Source organism: Salvelinus namaycush, chromosome 21 (assembly GCF_016432855.1).
Source record: "Salvelinus namaycush isolate Seneca chromosome 21, SaNama_1.0, whole genome shotgun sequence".
Lineage (NCBI taxonomy): Eukaryota > Metazoa > Chordata > Actinopteri > Salmoniformes > Salmonidae > Salvelinus > Salvelinus namaycush.
In genome coordinates this window covers 52,619,688-52,640,275 of record NC_052327.1, presented here as the reverse complement: position 1 = coordinate 52,640,275, position 20,588 = coordinate 52,619,688, and the positions used below count along the sequence as shown (strand labels likewise).

Sequence of the window (20,588 nt, the reverse complement as noted above, 5' to 3'; positions counted from 1 at the left end):
GGATGAATATGTATGAACTTTCCAATTTGTAAGTCGCTCTGGATAAGAGCGTCTGCTAAATGACTTAAATGTAAATGTAACATACAAACGACAACATCATACAAACATCAACTACATCAACCCTGCCCAGACCCACACTGTTATCTCCAGCGTCCACATCATTTCCCGCCACATGCACTCAAACTGCAACATTTTGTATACATCTTTAGATCTTTCCATTGTGTTAACGATGGAGGATTGATTGATTTCCAAGTTTTTAGTATATACGTTTTTTAACAGATGATTGACAAGAGAATCGTCCAACCAATTGGGTATCTCACTGCACCCTCATATGCCATGTCTTGAAATATGCAGACAGACGGATTAAAAGTCAATTTATATTGTAATACTTCTGACAACCGACTTTCTAGCTCCACCCATAACTTTTGGACTTTATAGCACTCCCAGAAGTCATGAATTATTGAGTCATTGTTAGTTTTACACATGACTCTGCCATTGTGCTGTAGAATTTGTGAATTTTGTCTCTTGTATAATATATATTCTATACATTAGTTTATACTGGATGAAGCGTACATTTTAGTAAACTGTAATTTTGTTCGTTATGCTCCAACTTTCCTTCCATCTTGAGCCAACATCAGTTCTTTTTAAGTCTTGGTTCCAATTGTTAATATTTTTTTCTAAGAGATTGTCAGTTGGATAGACTCTCTGCAGGGTATTGTATATCTTACCTATCACATGGATATCCTTTTCTGACTCAAATAACATGCCCTTAAGGTTTCTCTGATGTCCAAAATACTTTTTCTACATTGGTCATTCCAAAATTACTTTTTAATTCTGTCATGGAAATAAATGTATTTCCTGTTACCAAGTCAATTACGGTTTCTATGCCTTTAGTTTTTCATGTGGACCATTTTATCAGTGAATTCTGAAAAGCTATGGATGGATTGTTTCATGAGGTTGTGCTTTATGAAGTGATATGGGTTGTTGTAGAATACGTTTAATTTTCTTCCATATTGTTATAGCGTTCTTAACGATGAAGTTGTTAATGTTTTTAGCTTTGTTCTTTCAAAACAGACACAGAAAGACTCTGGGGATGAGCATGCACATCTTTAATATGTACCCATTGTTCCTTTTAAGTGCATTAAACTATTTGCCTCAAGTAAAAGCCTTGAGTGGCGAGCTGATACAATTCCAAGTCTGGAAGGTTTAAACCAACCATAGACTTTGGAAGATGTAAAACGTTCCTTTTTATTATATACATTTTATTTGGCCAAATAAAGTCTGTTATGACCGAGTATACTTTTTTAAAGAATGTCTCCGGTGGGGTAATTGGTATTACCTAGAATAAATATTAAAACCTTTAGCAGCCATGCCATTCCAAACATTTTTATTCTACCTGTAAGACTATTCAATTTAATTAGATCTGCTTTCATATTGTTGAGTAATGAAATAAAGTTATCTTTATATATTTGTTGTCACTTATTAAGCATCCTAAATATTTCATATTTTTTATGGTCCACTTTAAAGGATTGCTGTAAATGGTGATTTATTTTTTTCTTATTCAAATTGACATTATTTCAGGGGGGTTTCCACGTTAATTATATATCCTAAGATTTTTTGAGTATTCAGAAAATATTTTTAGCAAAGTGGTCATTGAGTTATCGATATTGGTCAGGTACTGTATATCAAATCAAATCACATTTTATTGGTCGCATACACATGTTTAGCAGATGTTATGGCGGGTGAAGAGAAACGCTTGTGTTCCTAGCTCCAACAGTGCAGTAATATCTAACAATTCACAACAATACACACAAATCTAAAAGTAAAAGAATGGAATTAAGAAATATATAAATATTAGGACGAGCAACATCGGAGTGGCATTGACTAAAATACAGTAGAATAGAATACAGTATATACATATGAAATGAGTAAAGCAGTATGTAAACATTATTATTAATGTGACCAGTGTTCCATTATTATGTTCCATTATTAAAGTGACCAGTGATTCCATGTCTATGTATATAGGGCAGCAGCCTCTCAGGTGCAGGTTGAGTAACTGGGTGGTAGCTGGCTAGTGATGGCTATTTAACAGTCTGATAGCATTGAGATAGAAGCTGTTTTTCAGTCTCTCGGTCGCAGCTTTAATGCACCTGTACTGAACTCGCCTTCTGGATGATAGCGAGGTGAACAGGCCGTAGCTCGGGTGGTTGATGTCCTTGATGATCTTTTTGGCCTTCCTGTGACATCGGGTGCTGTAGGTGTCCTGGAGGGCAGGCAGTGTGCCCCCGGTGATGCATTAGGCAGACCACACCACTCTCTGGAGAGCTTTGCGGTTGCGGGCGGTGCAGTTGCTATACTAGGCGGTGATACAGCCCGACAAGATGCCCTCAATTGTGCATCTATAAAAGCTGTTGTGGGGTGAACAGGCCATGGCTGTTGCACATTTTTCACCACACTGTCTCTGTGGGTGGACAATATCTGATTGTCTGTGATGTGTACGCCGAGGAACTTGAAGCATTTCACCTTCTCCACCGCAGTCCCGTTGATGTGTTTCCTGAAGTCCATGATCAGCTCCTTCATTTTGTTGACGTTGAGGGAGAAATTATCTCCCATCTCCTCCCTGTAGGCTGTCTCGTCATTGTTGGTAATCAGGCTTACTACTGTTGTCGTCTGCAAACTTGATGATAGAGTTGGAGGAGTGCGTGGCCACGCAGTCATGGGTGAACAGGGAGTACAGGAGGGGGCTGAGCACGCACCCTTGTGGGGCCCCTGTGTTGTGGATCAGTAAAGTGGAGGTGTTGTTTCCTACCTTTACCACCTGGGGGCGGCCCGTCAGGAAGTCCAGGACCCAGTTGCACAGGGCGGGGTTCAGACCCAGTGCCCCGAGCTTAACCTCTAACGCCTACCAAACCCGGATCCGGGATCCCCCCCAACACAAAAGCTGACTAGCATAGCCTAGCCTAAAGTTACAGGGATATCATAAAAAAAAATGTTCATGAAATCACAAGTCCAAGACACCAAATGAAAGATACAGATCTTGTGATTCAAGCCATCATCTCTGATTTGTAAAATGTTTTACAGGGAAGACACAATATGTAAATCTATTAGCTAACCACTGTTAGCAAAAGACAACAATTTTCTTACTCCACCATTTTCTTACTGCATCAGTAGCTATCACCAATTCGGCCAAATAAAGATATTGATAGCCACTAACCAAGAAAAAACCTCATCAGATGACAGTCTGATAACATATTTATGGTATAGGATAGGTTTTGTTAGAAAAATGTGCATATTTCAGGTATAAATCATAGTTTACAATTGCACCCACCATCACAACTCGACTAGAATAAATACACAGAGCAACGTGTACAGTATTACCTAATTACTAATCATAAAACATTTCTTAAAAATACACAGCTCACAGCAATGGAAAGACACAGATCTTGTGAATTCAGACAATATTTCAGATGTTCTAAGTGTTTTACAGCGAAAACACAATAAATCGTTATATTAGCATACCACATGTGCAAACGTTACCAGAGCATTGATTCTAGCCAAAGAGAGCGATAACGTAATCATCGCCAAAATATATTAATTTTTTCACTAACCTTCTCAGAATTCTTCAGATGACACTCCTGTAACATCATATTACAACATACATATAGAGTTTGTTCGAAAATGTGCATATTTAGCCACCAAAATCATGGTTAGACAATGAGAAAAGTAGCCCAGCTGGTCAGAAAATGTCGTGCGCCATATTAGACAGTGATCTAGTCTTATACATAAATACTCATAAACTTGACTAAAAAATACAGGGTGGACAGCGATTGATAGACAATTTAATTCTTAATACAATCGCTGAATTACATTTTTTAAATTATCCTTACTTTTCAATACAGGTTGCGCCAAGCGAAGCTATACCAAACAAAATGGCGGCATAAGCGTTTAACATTTTTCGACAGAAACACGATTTATCATCATAAATTGTTCTTACTATGAGCTGTTCTTCCATCAGAATCTTGGGCAATGAATCCTTTCTCCGGTCTAATCGTCTTTTGGTCGAAAGATCTCCTCTTGTCCGGTCGAAACGGTCACTAACGTTCACCATGCACTCGAAAAGTGCCCAGCGCTTCAAAGTGTATTACACAGAAATGCCATAAAATCGCCCTAAACGGATATAAATTGCTATAAAACGGTTCAAATTAACTACCTTGTGATGTTTTTAACACCTATAACGAGTAAAAACATGACCGGAGAAATATTACTGGCTAAACAACCGCTTGGAAGGAGGCAAGTCCGACGTCCTTCGTGCGTCAGGCGCAGGCAGCAAAAGAAAGCTACTTCCGGTATTTCGTGTTTTATACAGGCCCTGATTGCGCAATCGACTCCATTCAAAGCGTCACCACGTACTGACATCCAGAGGAAGACGTAGGCAGTGTCTGTTTCTCCATAGCATTTACAGGGACATTACAACCGACCTGGGAACAGGGGCCAAGATGTCTGAAATCTCACTCCCTGTCATGAAAAGTGCTGTAGAAGGAGTTCTGTTTCACTCAGAGACAAAATTCCAACGGCTATAGAAACTAGAGAGTATTTTCTATCCAATAATAATAATAATATGCATATTGTACGAGCAAGAATTGAGTAGGAAGCCGTTTAATCTGTAGAGCAAATTATGCTAATGCGAAACAGCACCCCCTATAGTGGCAAGAAGTTAATGATTGAATATGTCGGTAAACACTCCAGCCAGCTGATCTCCGCATGCTCTGAGGATGCAGCTAGGGAGGCCATCTGGGCCGGCACCCTTGCGAGGGTTAACACACTTAAATATCTTACGTCGGTCACAGAGAACAATAGCCCACAGTCCTTGGGAGTGGGCCGCGTCGGAGGCACTGTGTTATTCTTAAAACGGGCGAAGAAGGTGTTCAAATTGTCCAGGAGCAAGACTTCGGTGTCCTCCATGTGGCTAGTTTTCCTTTTGTAATCCGTGATTGTCTGAAGACCCTGCCACATATGTCTTGTGTCTGAGCCGTTGAATTGCAACTCCACTTTTTCTCTGTACTGATGTTTTGCCTGTTTGATTGCCTTACGGATGGAATATCTACACTGTTTGTATTCAACCATGTTCCTAGTCACCTTGCCATGGTTAAATTAGGTGGTTCTCGCTTTTAGTTTTGCACGAATGCTGCCATCTATCCATGGTTTCCGGTTTGCGTAGGTTTTAATAGTCACAGTGGGAACATCCCCTATACATTTCCTGATGAACTCAGTCATCGTGTCCATGTATACGTCAATGTTATTCTCAGAGGCTACGCGGAACATATCCCAGTCCGAGTGATCAAAACAATCTTGAAGCATGCATTCCGATTGGTCAGACCAGCGTTGAAGAGACTTTAGCACGGGTACTTCCTGTATGAGTTTTGCCTATAGGAAGGGAGGAGCAAAATGGAGCTGTGATCTGATTTGCCGAAGGGCGGGGGAGGGCCTTGTAGGCATCCCGGAAGGGGGAGTAGCAACGGTCGAGCATTTTAGCAGCGTTGGTACTACAGTCAATGTGTTGATAGAACTTCAGCAGCCTTTTCCTAAAATTTGCTTTGTTAAATTCTCTAGCTACAATAAATGTGGCCTCAGGATATGCGGTGTCCAGTTTGCACAAAGTCCAGTGTAGTTCCTTGAGGGTCGTCGTGGTACAGGCTTGAGGGGGAATATACACTACCGTTCAAAAGTTTGGGGTCACTTAGAAATTTCCTTGTTTCTGAAAGAAAATCTATTTTAAAATAACATCAATTCGATCAGAAATACAGTTTAGACATTGTTAATGTTGGAAATGACTATTGTAGCTGAAAACGACGGATTTTTAATGGAATTAAAACCCTGATACATAGGCGTACAGAGACCCATTATCAGCAACTATCACTCCTGTGTTCCAATGGCACGTTGTGTTAGCTAATCCAAGTTAATCATTTTAAAAGGCTAATTGATCATTTGAAAAACATTTTGCAATTATGTTTGCACAGCTGAAAACTGTTGTTCTGATTAAGTCTATTCAGTCTATTCTTGCTCTGAGAAGTGAAGACTATTCCATGTGAGAAATTGCCAAGAAACTACTCCCTTACATGGAACCCAAACCGGCTGCGTGCGTGCGCCATCGTGCGCTATTGTGCATAAATGTATTTTGTCCCCCCACACCAAACACGATCATGACACGCAGGTTAAAATATCAAAACAAACTCTGAACCAATTACATTAATTTGTGGACAGGTCAAAAAGCATTAAACATGTATGGCAATTTAGCTAGTTAGCTTTCACTTGCTAGATAATATGTCCTATTTAGCTAGCTTGCTGTTGCTAGCTAATTTGTCCTGGGATATAAACATTGAGTTGTTATTTTACCTGAAATGCACAAGGTCCTCTACTCCGACAATTAATCCACACATAAAACGGTCAACCGAATCGTTTCTAGTCATCTCTCCTCATTCCAGGATTTTTCATCTTTGAACTTATATGGTGATTGTGTCACGTTCCTGACCTGTTTTCCCTTGTTTTGTATTTATTTTGTATGGTCAGGGCGTGAGTTGGGTGGGTTGTCTATGTGTTGTTTTCTATGTTGGGGTTTTGTGTGTTCGGCCTGGTATGATTCTCAATCAGAGGCAGCTGTCAATCGTTGTCCCTGATTGAGAATCATACTTAGGCAGCCGGGGTTTCACGTGTGTTTTGTGGGTGTTTGTCTACCGTGTTAGTGTTTTCACCACACAGTACTGTTTCGGTTTTCTGCACTTCGTTTATTGTTTTGTATTTCAGTGTTCAGTTTCGGTTTTAATAAATCATCATGAGCACGAACCACTCTGCATATTGCTCCGATCCTTCTCGCCTCTCCTCGTCCGATGAGGAGGACGAAATAGACTGCCGTAACAGATTGGCATCCACACTTTCATAGTATTACCACACAACCTGCAAAACAGTTCGTCTTTCAATCACCCACGTGGGTATAACCAATAAGGAGATGGCACGTGGGTACCTGCTTCTATAAACCAATGAGGAGATGGGAGAGGCAGGTCTTGCAGCGCGATCTGCGTCAGAAATAGGAATGACTTCTATTTTAGCCATTGGCAACGCAGACGCTCGTTGGCGCGTGCGAGCAATGAGGGTGCAATAATTGAATAACATGGATTTCTAAATGTATTTTGCAACGCTCGCGCACGCGACGTGTCCGGTCTGGTCAGCATGTTAAGAAACCACACAAACTGGCTCTAACCAGAATAGAAAGAGAAGTGGGAGATCCCGGTGCACAACTGAGCAAGAGGACAAGTACATTAGAGTGTCTAGTATGAGAAACAGACGCCTCACAAGTCCTCAACTGGCAGCTTCATTAAATAGTACCCACAAAACACCAGTCTCAACGTCAACAGTGAAGAGGCGACTCCAGGATGCTGGCCTTCTAAGCAGAGTTGCAAAGAAAAAGCCATATCTCCGACTGGCCAATAAAAAGAAAAGATTAAGATGGGCAAAACAACAGACACTGGACAGAGGAAGATTGGAAAAAGTGTTATGGACAGACAAATCTAAATTTGAGGTGTTCGGATCACATAGAAGAACATTCGTGAGACACAGAAAAAATGAAAACATGCTGGAGGACTGATTGACGCCATCTGTCAAGCATGGTGGAGGCAATGTGATGGTCTGGGGGTGCTGTGGTGGTGGTAAAGTGGGAGATTTGTACAGGGTAAAAGGGATATTGAAGAAGGAAGGCTATCACTCCATTTTGCAACGCCATGCCATACCCTGTGGATGGTGCTTAAATGGAGCCAATTTCCTCCTAGAACAGGACAATGACCCAAAGCACAGCTCCAAACTATGCAAGAACTATTTAGGGAAGAAGCAGTCAGCTGGTATTCTGTCTATAATGGAGTGGTCAGCACAGTCACTGGACTTCAACCCTATTGAGCTGTTGTGGGGGCAGCTTGACCGTATGGTAGAAGTGCCCATCAAGCCAATCCAACTTGTGGGAGGTGCTTCAGGAAGCATGGTGTGAAATCTATTCAGAGTACTAGAATACTAGAATGCCAAAGGTCTGCAAGGCTGTAATTGCTGCAAACGGAGGATTCTTTGACGAAAGCAAAGTTTGAAGGACACAATTATTATTTGAATTAAAAAGCATTATTATAACCTTGTCAACATCTTGACTATATTTCCTATCCATTTTGCAACTAATTTCAAGTATGTTTTCATAGAAAACAAGGACATTTCTAAGTGACCCCAAACTTTTGAACAGTAGTGTACACGGCTGTGACTATAACCGAAGATAATTCTCTTGGAAGGTAATACGGTCAGCATTTGATTGTGAGGTATTCTAGGTTGAGTGAACAAAAGGACTTGAGTTTCTGTATGTTATCACAATCACACCCTGAGTGGTTAATCATGGCACATACACCACCGCCCTTCCTCTTCCCGGAGAGTTCTTTTTTCCTGTCTGTGCGATGCACTGAGAACCCAGCTGGCTGTATGGACGGGGACAGTATTTCCAGAGAGAGACATTATTCCATGAAACAGAGTATGTTACAGTCCCTGATGTCTCTCTGGAAGGAGATCCTCGCCCTGAGCTTGTCCACTTTATTGTCCAGAGACAGAACATCAGCAAGTAATATACTAGGAAGCCGTGGATGGTGTGCACGCCTCCTGAGTCGGACTACAAGTCCACTCGAAATACCTCTTCTCCGCCGGCGGCGTCTTGGAGCAGCCTCTGGGATAAGTTCACTTGCCCTGGGGGTACGAACAAAGGATCCAATTCGGGAAAGTCGTGTTCCTGGTCGTAATGCCGCCGCTCTGATATCCAAATGTTATTTCCGGCTGTATGTAATAACACAAAAAAACATTCTGGGCTAATAATGTAAGAAATAACAGCCCAAAAAACTAAATACTGCAAAGTTGCTTAAGAGTTAGAAGCAGAGCTGCCATGTCTGTCACCGCCATCTTGCCAGTAGATCATCGGCAAATAAGTAAAATTGATATTCATGTTTACCAATACTGATACCTGTTACGTTTGGGTCCTGTCTAATTCTTTCTGCAAGCGGTTCAATTGCCAGTGCAAACAGGTGGGGGGGGATTCCCTTTTCAATTCTGCTGGCATCGTTCACTACAGTCTGGTCCCAGATTTGTTTGTGCTTTATAGCCAACTTCTATGGTTGTTGTTATGCATAGCAGGCCCATAGGAGTTGGCTAACATAGGAGTGGTTAACCTCAAACATCTCCTTTTCATCTACAACCAACTCTGCTTTATGTTCTCCTATTGTTTAAGTCTTTTCATATCTTGTAAAGTTCTCAGACAAAGAAGAGTACAACACCAGGTGGATCCACAGGAGACAAATTAAGACATTTGGCTTTTTAACATGCATGGATAATGCAAAGATTAATATTATTGTTTTCCCAGGAACTTTTCCCACGTGTATCTTTCTTAATATTACTGTATGTCCCACCTACCGTAGTCATACTCGTTGGCACAGAAGAGTTTGGGGCTGCCTATAGTCATCACCTTACACTGACATTTCTCTGGAACGACAGGGGAAAAAGAACATCTACATTACGCTTATACATTATATATCCGTGTGTGTGTATAGATGTGTGTGTGTGTATAGATGTGTGTGTGTGTATAGATGTGTGTGTGTGTATAGATGTGTGTGTGTGTATAGATGTGTGTGTCTGTGAGTGTGTCTGCTTTCTTGCATGTGTGCGTGCCTACATGCGTGCCCATGCTTTTGTGTATAACCCATGACTCACCAGAGTGGTGCAGTGCAGAGAACAGCTCCTCCACCCTAAACAGTGTTGCTAGCTCACTACTGCTAGGTCCTCTGTGTATGTGGCTGTCACCTCCTGTATGGTACACGTCCAGATCTGAGCTGTAACACAACACATCACATCACAGAGAAAACTCTGGTCAAACATAGCACTGCTAGCCATACAAATCGATGAATACACCTCTACATACTTACCTTGCATTAAGATAAAGACTACTCCATTAATAACGTCATCCCCAGGTTCAATTTCTACCACAGAGAGAGCCGTCTGGGTAGAGGAGACTACAGCACAGAGAGAGGAGACTACACCACAGAGAGAGGGGACTACACCAAAGAGAGAGGAGACTACACCAAAGAGAGAGGAGACTACACCACAGAGAGAGGAGACTACACCACAGAGAGAGGGGACTACACCAAAGAGAGAGGAGACTACACCAAAGAGAGAGGAGACTACACCACAGAGAGAGGAGACTACACCACAGAGAGAGCCGTCTAGGTAGAGGAGACTACACCACAGAGAGAGGAGACTACACCACAGAGAGAGACTACACCACAGAGAGAGGAGACTACTCCACAGAGAGAGCCGTGTAGGTAGAGGAGACTACACCACAGAGAGAGCCGTGTAGGTAGAGGAGACTACTTCATTAAGGGTCTGATTCAGGTTCGGGATAAGCGTCTGATTAATTATTCATTGATGTCAATGAGAGACTTTCAGGTGAGTTACAGAATACTAAAAGCACTAGTGAATATGCATAGGCTGTGTCTCAAATGGCTCCCTGTTCACTATACAGGGCCAATAGAGAATATAGGGTGCTATTTGGAACGCAACCTACTATATGAATCCATAGACACTTACCCAGACAAGCAGTCCCCAGTGTAGGGGTCACAGTCCCCCCCTGTACAGTCACACGGTCTACACCCGTAACCATGGAAGCCCCAGAACCCTACAATGCATCTGTCACAGAGAGGACCGCCCACGCCCGATCTGCAGGTGCATGCCCCGTTGCTAGGGTTACAGAGGTCCTGGCCACCTGAGATCGCGGGTCTAGACCCTGCAGGGTGGCAGGCGCATGCTGTTGGTATGGGGTAAGAGGAGGGACAAACAGAACAGAGAGGGAGAGTTTAGCACATTCCTACCATTGTATCCAACATTCGGAACTCATTTATTCATGTCTATAATAGTGTCACCTTCGGGAAAGGTTTCCTGAGTTTATTCAGAAAAAGCATACTCCATACCATACGTCCCAGACAAAAACAACAACACACACACACACAAATACAAACTCACACACACATGAACACACACACACACTCACATGAACACACACACACACATGAACACACACACAAACACACATGAACACACACACAAACACACACACACACATACACACACTCACATGAACACACACAAACCACATGAACACACACATATTGTACACTCCCTATAAACTAGAAAAACAAACTCCCTAAGTGGCGGGACAGCGACAGGACGGGAGGGAGTATGTATTTAACCCTGAGGATATATCACACACACACACTACTGTAAAAACACACTACCACTGTAAAAACACACTACTGTAAAAGCAAAAAGTAAATAATTCTCCACACTGTCATTTTTCTGGTTGATGGACTCCCCTGATGAAGGATAGGCTTTTAGTGTGTATGTGTGTGTGCGTTTGCATGCTGTGTGTATGTGTGTGTGTATGTGTATGTATGTGTGCGCGCGTTTGCGTGCCTGTGTGTGTGTGTATGTATGTGTGCGTGTGTGTGTGTGTGTGTGTGTGTGTGTGTGTGTGTGTGTGTGTGTGTGTGTATGTATATGTGTGTATGTGTATGTTTGTGTGTATGTATGCATGTATGTGTGTGTGTACAGTATCTGTGTGTGTATGTATGCATGTGTGTGTGTGTGTGTACAGTATCTGTGTGTGTATGCGTGCATGTATGTGTGTGTGTGTATGCGTGCCTGTGTGTGAGCACACTTGAGTTTCTCTTTCTCTCAAACACAGTTAGTTTGTTCTTTAAAAGGCCGAAGCGAAAGAGCATGCCTGGGGAAAAGGACAGGAATGGGAAAAATGTGCCTCGCATGGAGCATGGAGCATGGAGCATGGAGCATGGGAAACTCATCTATTGTTTTCAATTACTGTCACATTCCTCAAAGATGTGGTTGATCTTCTAGTCCTGCACTGAAAAGTACTCAAGGAATCAGTATTGTATAAGTTGGCAATGTGATTCTATATTACTATATTACTTAACTAGGCAAGTCGGTTAAGAATAAATTCTTATTTACAATAACGGCCTAGGAACAGTGGGTTAACGGCCTTGTTCAGGGGCGGAAAGACAGATTATTACCTTGTCAGTTTAGGGATTCGATCTTGCAACCTTTCGGTTACAAGTCCATTGATCTAACCACTAGGCTACCTGCTGGGCACAACTAACCTTGGTGGCTGCTTATATTTCTCTTATATTTTGTTGTTGTTGTTGTTGTTGTTGTTGCATATCCCAACTCCCCCTGAGATTCACTCTGAGAGTGGGGTCACGGCCAGGGTCAGCCATTAACAGCGACTGTTTCGAACTAGCGACCTTTCGGTGGCTAGCCCCCAACGCTCTAACCGCTAGGCTACCTGCCACTAACCTTCCACTACAGCAGGTTATTGTTCCAGCTTAGAGCCGTCATCACACCTGATTCAACTAACCAACTGCTCTTCAACACCTTGATGAGCTGAATCAGATGGTTCACTGCTGAGCTGGAGTTTAGACCTGCAGTACTGCACCTCCTCAAGAGCATTATTGACTATCACTGCTGTAGACACCCCATGTCTGACTTGTTGTTACTACGGTGTTACTATGTTATTACTACGTTACTTTGTTGTTACTACGTTGTTATTACGGTGTTAGTTTTTTGTTACTACGTTGATGGTTTGTTGTTACTATGTTATTACTTTGTTTTTACTACGTTGTTAGTTTGTTGTTACTACATTGCTAGTTTGTTACTATGTTGTTACTTTGTTGTTACTACATTGTTAGTTTGTTGTTACTATGTTGTTACTTTGTTGTTACTTTGTTGTTACTACGTTGTTACTACATTGTTAGTTTGTTTTTACTACGTTGTTAGTTTGTTGTTACTACATTGCTAGTTTGTTACTATGTTGTTACTTTGTTGTTACTACGTTGTTACTACATTGTTGCTACATTGTTAGTATGTTGTTACTATGTTGTTACTTTGTTGTTACTACTTTGTTGTTACTATGTTGTTACTACGTTACTACTATGTTTTTACTTTGTTGTTACTACATTGTTAGTTTGTTGTTACTATGTTGTTACTATGTTGTTACTTTGTTGTTACTACGTTGCTTTGTTGTTACTATGTTATTACTATGTTGTTACTACGGTTTTACTTTGTTGTTACTACGTTGTTAGTTTGTTGTTAGTACATTATTAGTTTGTTGTTATTACATTGCTAGTTTGTTGTTACTACATTGCTAGTTAGCTGTTACTATGTTATTACGTTACTTTGTTGTTACTATGTTGTTACTATGTTGCTTTGTTGTTGCTTTGTTGTTACTATGTTGTTACTATGTTGTTACTATGTTGTTACTACGTTGTTACTATGTTGTTACTACGTTGCTAGCGTGTAGTTACTATGTTGTTACCATGTTGTTGCTATGGTCTGAGGGGTATACTACAAAGCAGGATCAGGAAGTTGGCCAAAATAAGATGGGCATGGTCTAATTGATTCAACAACCAAAAACACAGGCAGAGGCAGAGGGTATGTTCTGTTCTCTTACGTGTGCAGGAGTCAGCGGCAGAGCTAGGTCTGCTGGCGTGTCTGTAGAACCCTCTACGGCAGCTCTGGCAGTGTCTGCCCTCTGTGTTGTGGCGGCAGACGTCACACACACTCCCACTACGCCGTCCCGATGCCAGCCACACACCACGGTCAAAGTGACAGCTATCTGCATGGCCGTTACACTTGCACTCTGTAAAAGAAAGAGGAAGCGCCTAAGATAAGCGTGCAAAACTCTGACTTTCATGTAAATCATTATTGACGTCAATGGGAGACTTGTACAACACATTTGAGTTAAGTGCAAAGATCTCAAGTCAGAATACCACCGTAGAAGAATTTCTGGGCCTCCCGGGTGGCGCAGTGGTCTAGGGCACTGCATCGCAGCGCTAGCTGCGCTACCAGAGACTCTGGGTTCGCGCCCAGGCTCTGTCGCAGCCGGCCGCGACCGGGAGGTCCGTGGGGCGACGCACAATTGGCCTAGCGTCGTCCGGGTTAGGGAGGGTTTGGCCGGTAGGGATATCCTTGTCTCATCGCGCACCAGCGACTCCTGTGGCGGGCCGGGCGCAGTGCGCGCTAACCGCTAACCAAGGGAGCCGGGTGCACGGTGTTTCCTCCGACACATTGGTGCGGCTGGCTTCCGGGTTGGAGGAGCGCTGTGTTAAGAAGCAGTGCGGCTTGGTTGGGTTGTGTTTCGGAGGACGCATGGCTTTCGACCTTCGTCTCTCCCGAGCCCGTACGGGAGTTGTAGCGATGAGACAAGATAGTAATTACTAGCAATTGGATACCACGAAAAGGGGGTGAAATTTAAAAAAAAAAAAATAAAGAAAAGAAAAGAAGCATTTCTGTTTTCCCATTGCTTCCTTTCTCTCAAAGGTAAAGTAAAGATACTAGGTTTCATTGACATTTGCATCAAGGGGTCATTTCTGAATGTGAATGTTTCAACAACAACAAAAAGACAGATCCCTTTGAGAGCATTGAATAGGTGAAAGAAAATACACCTACTGAATTCTACATGAGTACTACAACTACTACTACTAAAAAAAAGACATCTGGCTGTGTGTATTGGGTAATGTACTTGTTGTGTACTTGGTTCTGCTGGTTGACCTTCCTGGCCTTGTAAGAACTCACTCTTGCATTCATGAGGTGCTCCTATGATGCCGTTGGCAGCTTGCCAGGGTTGGTCATTGTAGAGGGGAACACAGTGCTCACAGTGGTCGCCGGCAGTGTTGTGTTTACACACACATTTCCCATGGACCTGCCGCAGGGGAGAGAGCAGTGTAATTATGTATGTATTACTGAATTACAGTTACAGACGGTTACACACACATTTCCCATGGACCTGTCGCAGGGGAGAGAGCAAGCGATGTTTACTGTAATAGGGAACACAGATATAGACACACATGCAGTAAACACACACACACATTTCCCATGGACCTGCCGCAGGGGAGAGAGAGAAAGCGATGTTTACTGTAATAGGGAACACAGATATAGACACACATGCAGTAAACACACACACACATTTCCCATGGACCTGTCTTAGGGGAGAGAGCAGAGGGGAGAGACTGAAAACATGGTTCATTGTAATAGACAAGCCACACACAGTAGTAGTGCAGTGGTGACCCGTCATTCAGGAAAGAGCCCCACCTGTTTTGAGCCCCACAAATATTTTGCACCCCAAATGTATTTATTTATATCTATCTATCTATCTATCTATCTATCTATCTATCTATCTATCTATCTATCTATCTATCTATCTATCTATCTATCTATCTATCTATCTATCTATCTATCTATATATATATATATATATATACATATATATATATATATATATATTGTTTGCAAATTGATATGTGACACGTATCAATGCCAAAATAACATGCAAAACAGGCAAGCCCCCCCCAAAAAAAATATAATTTAAAAAAATGTGGGGGGGCTTGCCTGTTTTGCATGTTATTTTGGCATTAATACGTGTCACATATTAGTTTGCAAACAATGTAAAAAAATATATATATATATATCATTGAGCTAATAAACCTGCATACAAACAGGCAGCACCAAAACGCAGGTGTTTCAGCCTAGCTCAGTGCTTTCTGTGATGATGGGGGCAGGCCAGCAGAAAATAGGAGCATTGCACTGTGATTGGCTCAGCATTTCACCGTGATTGGTTCAGTGTTCTGTCACTCATGGGGACACTGTCACCAGCCTTTAGTGTGGGTAGACATCAAGAATGTGAGCCCTTTGGCTGCTGCCATAGAGTTGCATTAGAAGTTCCCTTCCAAGAAGGCTCAAGGTCCGATAAAATGACATCAAATGACGTAGCTTTGATTGGACTGTCAACATCATACTTTCAAAGTCTTAGCTAGCAGTCATCGTCAAAAACAAAGTAGACAATATACTGGCAAATCCTTTTTAATCCTTGTCATATGAAGATAAATAATGAAGAGAAATTATAGATAAATGTATCGGTGCTCATCGGACATAAACATTACACAACAAGTTCGAAATCGCAAATTCAACAATGAGTTGTTTGAAAGGAATGGGTGACAGTGGCTAACCGCAAATATTGCAACTGGGAAGTCAGACTGGGAAAATAGATTTTGTACGGTCATCCAACTCGAAATTGTAAATATTTTTCTTTGATGACAAAATTTGCCTACAAAGGACCGCCGCGCACAACAAGGTGAGTCCAAAAATGTCTTATATGCTGCTGCATAAATGATAGGAAGATGGGAGATATGGTCAGCTATATCAGCTATGTTTTTTTAAAGAGGCAGTAAACGAGGCTGAATTCATTGTTTGGCTGCCAGACAAGGCTCCGCTGATAGCCAGGTGTAGAGGTGGTAAGGATTCACTCCATGGTGTTTGTAACGACTCCCACCGAAGGTGGCTCCCCTTCCTGTTCGGGTGGCGCTCGGCGGTCGTCGTCACCGGCCTACTAGCTGCTACTGACTTTTCCTCCCCCTCCCTTTTTGTTGAGTAGGTGCACCTGTTTGTGGTTAGGGTGATTTGTGGGGCTTTATTACCCAGCAGCCCGGCCTGCTGGGTGTGCGGGATTGTTGTGTGTACACTCTGTACATTCTTGTTGTGTCTGGGTATCGTGTTGGTTGGTATTTTCCGTGGTTCTCACTCGGTTTGGGGTGAAGCATTTGTTTTTTGAGTAGCGTCGTGTTTGCACCCGTGTGGGTAATTACATTTTGAACGCTACTCTGAACTCTCTGTCTCCTGCGTTTGACTCCTGTTCATCCACTACACCTCGGGCATTACAGAATCCTGCACCTATCTCAAGTATGGAGTCAGCAGGAGCAGCGGCAAACCCACTACCATCTATGGAGGAACGGGTACTACATCACACTACCGTACTCCATCGCATCGGTTCCGCCATGGATCAAATGATGGAGAGAATGGACCGATGGGAGAGGAGTGGTCTCCTCTCTCCACCTGCAGTCTCTCCAGCTCAGGATTCCTCCTCTCCTCTCTCACCATCCTCCGGCTCCAGCGCGCTCCGTCTTGCGCTCCCGAGGGAGTATGATGGAGCGGCATCGGGATGTCAGGGGTTCTTGTTACAATTAGAACTGTACCTGGCAACCGTGAGACCCACTCCCTCGGGAGCGGAGAGGGTGAGTGTCCTCATCTCCTGCCTAACGGGTCGTGCTCTGGAGTGGGCAAATGCTGTCTGGAATGGCCCAGATTCGGCGAAGGAGCACTACCCCGAATTTTCCCGCCGTTTTCGTGCGGTGTTCGACCATCCACCTGAGGGCCGAGCGGCGGGAGAGCGACTGGTTCATCTCAGGCAGGAGAAGAGGAGCGCCCAGGATTACGCGTTGGAGTTTCGGACCTTGGCCGCGGGGTCTGGGTGGAACGACAGGGCCCTTATAGATCACTACAGATGTAGTCTCCGGGAGGATGTCCGCAGGGAGCTAGCGTGCCGGGATGAAGCTCTCTCCCTGGATCAGCTTATGGATATGTCCATCCGGCTGGACAATCTGCTGGCTTCCCGCGGCCGATCGGAGAGGGTCCTGTGCGTTCCACCACCCAGCACCCCTGCACCCATTCCCATGGAGTTGGGAGGGGCCGTGCCGAGGGGTACCGGAGGAGGAGGCTCCCCCTGCACCAGCTGTGGTCGGAGAGGACACACGGCCGATCGGTGCTGGGGGGGTCCATCTGGGGGTCGAGATGGCAGGCGGAACATTTCTCGGTCACCTCAGGTGAGTAAGCACCAGACTCACCCAGAACCCCCTGTTAGTCATATGTTTGTCTTAATTTTTTTTCTTAAGTTTTTTCCCTCTTCCCAGCATAAGGCACTAGTCGATTCAGGTGCAGCTGGGAACTTTATGGATCGCGGACTCGCCATCAAGCTGGGTGTTCCGCTTGTGCCGATAGATTCTCCTTTTCCCGTGCACTCCCTAGATAGCCGGCCATTAGGGTCAGGTTTGGTCCGGGAGGCCACGGTTCCACTGGACATGGTGACGCAGGGGGATCATAAGGAACGTATAAGTTTTTACATTATAGATTCGCCTGCGTTTCCAGTGGTACTGGGGATTCCCTGGCTGGCTAGTCACAATCCTACTATTTCGTGGAAACAGGGGGTTCTCCAGGGGTGGTCAGAGGAGTGTTCTGGAAGGTGTTTGGGAGTTTCCATCGGTGCCACGTCGGTGGAGAGTCCAGACCAGGTGTCCACAGTTCGCATTCCCCCCGAGTATGCCGATTTGGCAATCGCTTTTAGTAAAAAGAAAGCGACTAAATTACCACCTTATCGACCGGGTAGGGATTGTGCGATAGATCTCCAGGTGGACGCTGCGCTTCCCAAGAGTCACGTGTACCCTTTGTCCCAAGAGGAGACGGTGGCTATGGAGACATATGTCACTGAGTCTCTGGGACAGGGGTACATTCGGTCATCCATCTCACCCGTCTCCTCGAGTTTCTTTTTTGTGAAGAAAAAGGAGGGAGGTTTGCGTCCGTGTATTGATTATAGAGGTCTAAATGCCATCACAGTGGGGTTTAGTTACCCACTACCTCTAATTGTTACGGCAATGGAATCATTTCACGGAGCGCAGTTCTTCACAAAACTGGATCTCAGGAGCGCGTACAGTCTGGTGCGTATTCGGAAGGGAGACGAGTGGAAAACCGCATTTAGTACCACATCGGGCCATTATGAGTACTGCGTCATGCCATATGGGTTAAAGAATGCTCCCGCCGTTTTCCAATCCTTTGTAGACGATATTCTCAGGGACCTGCACGGGCAGGGAGTGGTTGTTTATATCGATGACATTCTGATCTACTCAGCCACTCACGCCGCGCATGTGTCTCTAGTACGCAAAATGCTTGGTAGACTGCTGGAGCATGACCTATATGTTAAGGCTGAGAAGTGTGTGTTCTCCAAACGAGCCGTCTCCTTTCTGGGTTATCGCATTTCCACCTCGGGGGTGGTGATGGAGAATGAACGCATTAAGGCCGTGCGTAATTGGCTGACTCCGACCACGGTAAAAGAGGTGCAGCGGTTTTTGGGTTTTGCCAACTACTACCAGAGGTTTATTCGGGGTTTTGGCCAGATAGCAGCTCCCATTACCTCACTGCTGAAGGGGGGTCCGGTGCGTTTGCAGTGGTCAGCAAAAGCGAACGGAGCTTTCAACAGGTTGAAGGCGCTGTTCACGGATGCGCCCGTGTTGGCGCATCCGGATCCCTCTCTAGCATTCATAGTGGAGGTGGACGCGTCCGAGGCTGGGGTGGGTGCCGTGCTATCACAGCGCTCGGGTACGCCACCAAAACTCCACCCCTGCGCTTTTTTCTCTAAAAAGCTCAGCCCAGCGGAGCGTAACTATGATGTGGGGGACCGGGAGTTGTTAGCGGTGGTCAGTGCTCTGAAGGTGTGGAGACACTGGCTTGAGGGGGCTAAGCACCCTTTTCTCATCTGGACCGACCACCAGAATCTGAAGTATATTCGGGCAGCTAGGAGACTGAACCCACGTCAGGCAAGGTGGGCCATGTACTTCACCCGATTCCAGTTTACTCTATCGTACAGACCGGGCTCCCAAAACATAAAGGCGGATGCACTGTCCCGTTGTTTCAACACGGAGGATCGGCCCACCGAACCTACCCACATCCTTCCCGCCTCAAGGCTTATAGCACCAGTGGTGTGGGAGGTGGACTCGGACATCGAGCGGGCATTAAGGGCGGAACCCGCTCCTCCTCAGTGTCCGGCGGGGCGGAAGTACGTGCCGCTTGGTGTTCGGGACAAATTGATTCGGTGGGCTCACGTCCTACCCTCCTCGGGTCACCCTGGGGTGAGGAGGACAGTGGGGAGCCTTCGGGGGAGGTATTGGTGGCCTACTTTGGCTAAGGACGTTGGGTTTTATGTCTCTTCCTGTTCGGTATGCGCTCAGAGTAAGGCTCCTAGGCACCTTCCTAGAGGGAAGTTACAACCCCTCCCCGTTCCACAACGGCCTTGGTCACATCTATCCGTAGATTTCCTGACCGACCTTCCCCCGTCTCAAGGCAATACTACGGTGCTGGTGATTGTGGATCGGTTTTCTAAGTCCTGTCGTCTCCTCCCGTTGCCCGGTATCCCTACAGCCATACAGACTGCGGAGGCATTATTTACCCACGTCTTCCGGCACTACGGGGTGCCGGAGGACATCGTTTCTGATCGGGGTCCCCAGTTCACGTCCAGAGTATGGAGGGCGTTTATGGAGCGTTTGGGGGTCTCGGTCAGCCTTACCTCCGGTTATCACCCTGAGAGTAATGGGCAGGTGGAGAGAGTGAACCAGGAGGTGGGTAGGTTTCTGCGGTCGTATTGCCAGGACCGGCCAGGGGAGTGGGCGAGATACATCCCTTGGGCCGAAATGGCCCAGAACTCTCTACGCCACTCCTCTACTAACACGTCCCCCTTTCAGTGTGTATTGGGGTACCAGCCGGTCCTGGCACCATGGCATCCGAGCCAGACCGAGGCTCCTGCGGTGGAGGAATGGGTGCAGCGCTCCAAGGAGACATGGAGGGCCGTCCAGGAATCACTT

General features: G+C 44.7%; 1 protein-coding gene across 1 annotated transcript in view; it reads right to left on the bottom strand.

Moving 5' to 3' along the window:
* The window catches only part of LOC120065969 (netrin-4-like), a 42,653-nt gene that overhangs the window by 1,257 nt on the left and 20,808 nt on the right, over nucleotides 1-20,588 (bottom strand). The window contains exons 4-8 of the mRNA XM_039017008.1: nucleotides 14,704-14,830; nucleotides 13,580-13,768; nucleotides 10,648-10,864; nucleotides 9,775-9,893; nucleotides 9,478-9,546 (exon numbers count right to left, since the gene is read on the bottom strand). Coding sequence (XP_038872936.1) covers nucleotides 9,478-9,546; nucleotides 9,775-9,893; nucleotides 10,648-10,864; nucleotides 13,580-13,768; nucleotides 14,704-14,830 — 721 coding nt within the window. The remainder of the gene's footprint in view (nucleotides 1-9,477; nucleotides 9,547-9,774; nucleotides 9,894-10,647; nucleotides 10,865-13,579; nucleotides 13,769-14,703; nucleotides 14,831-20,588) is intronic.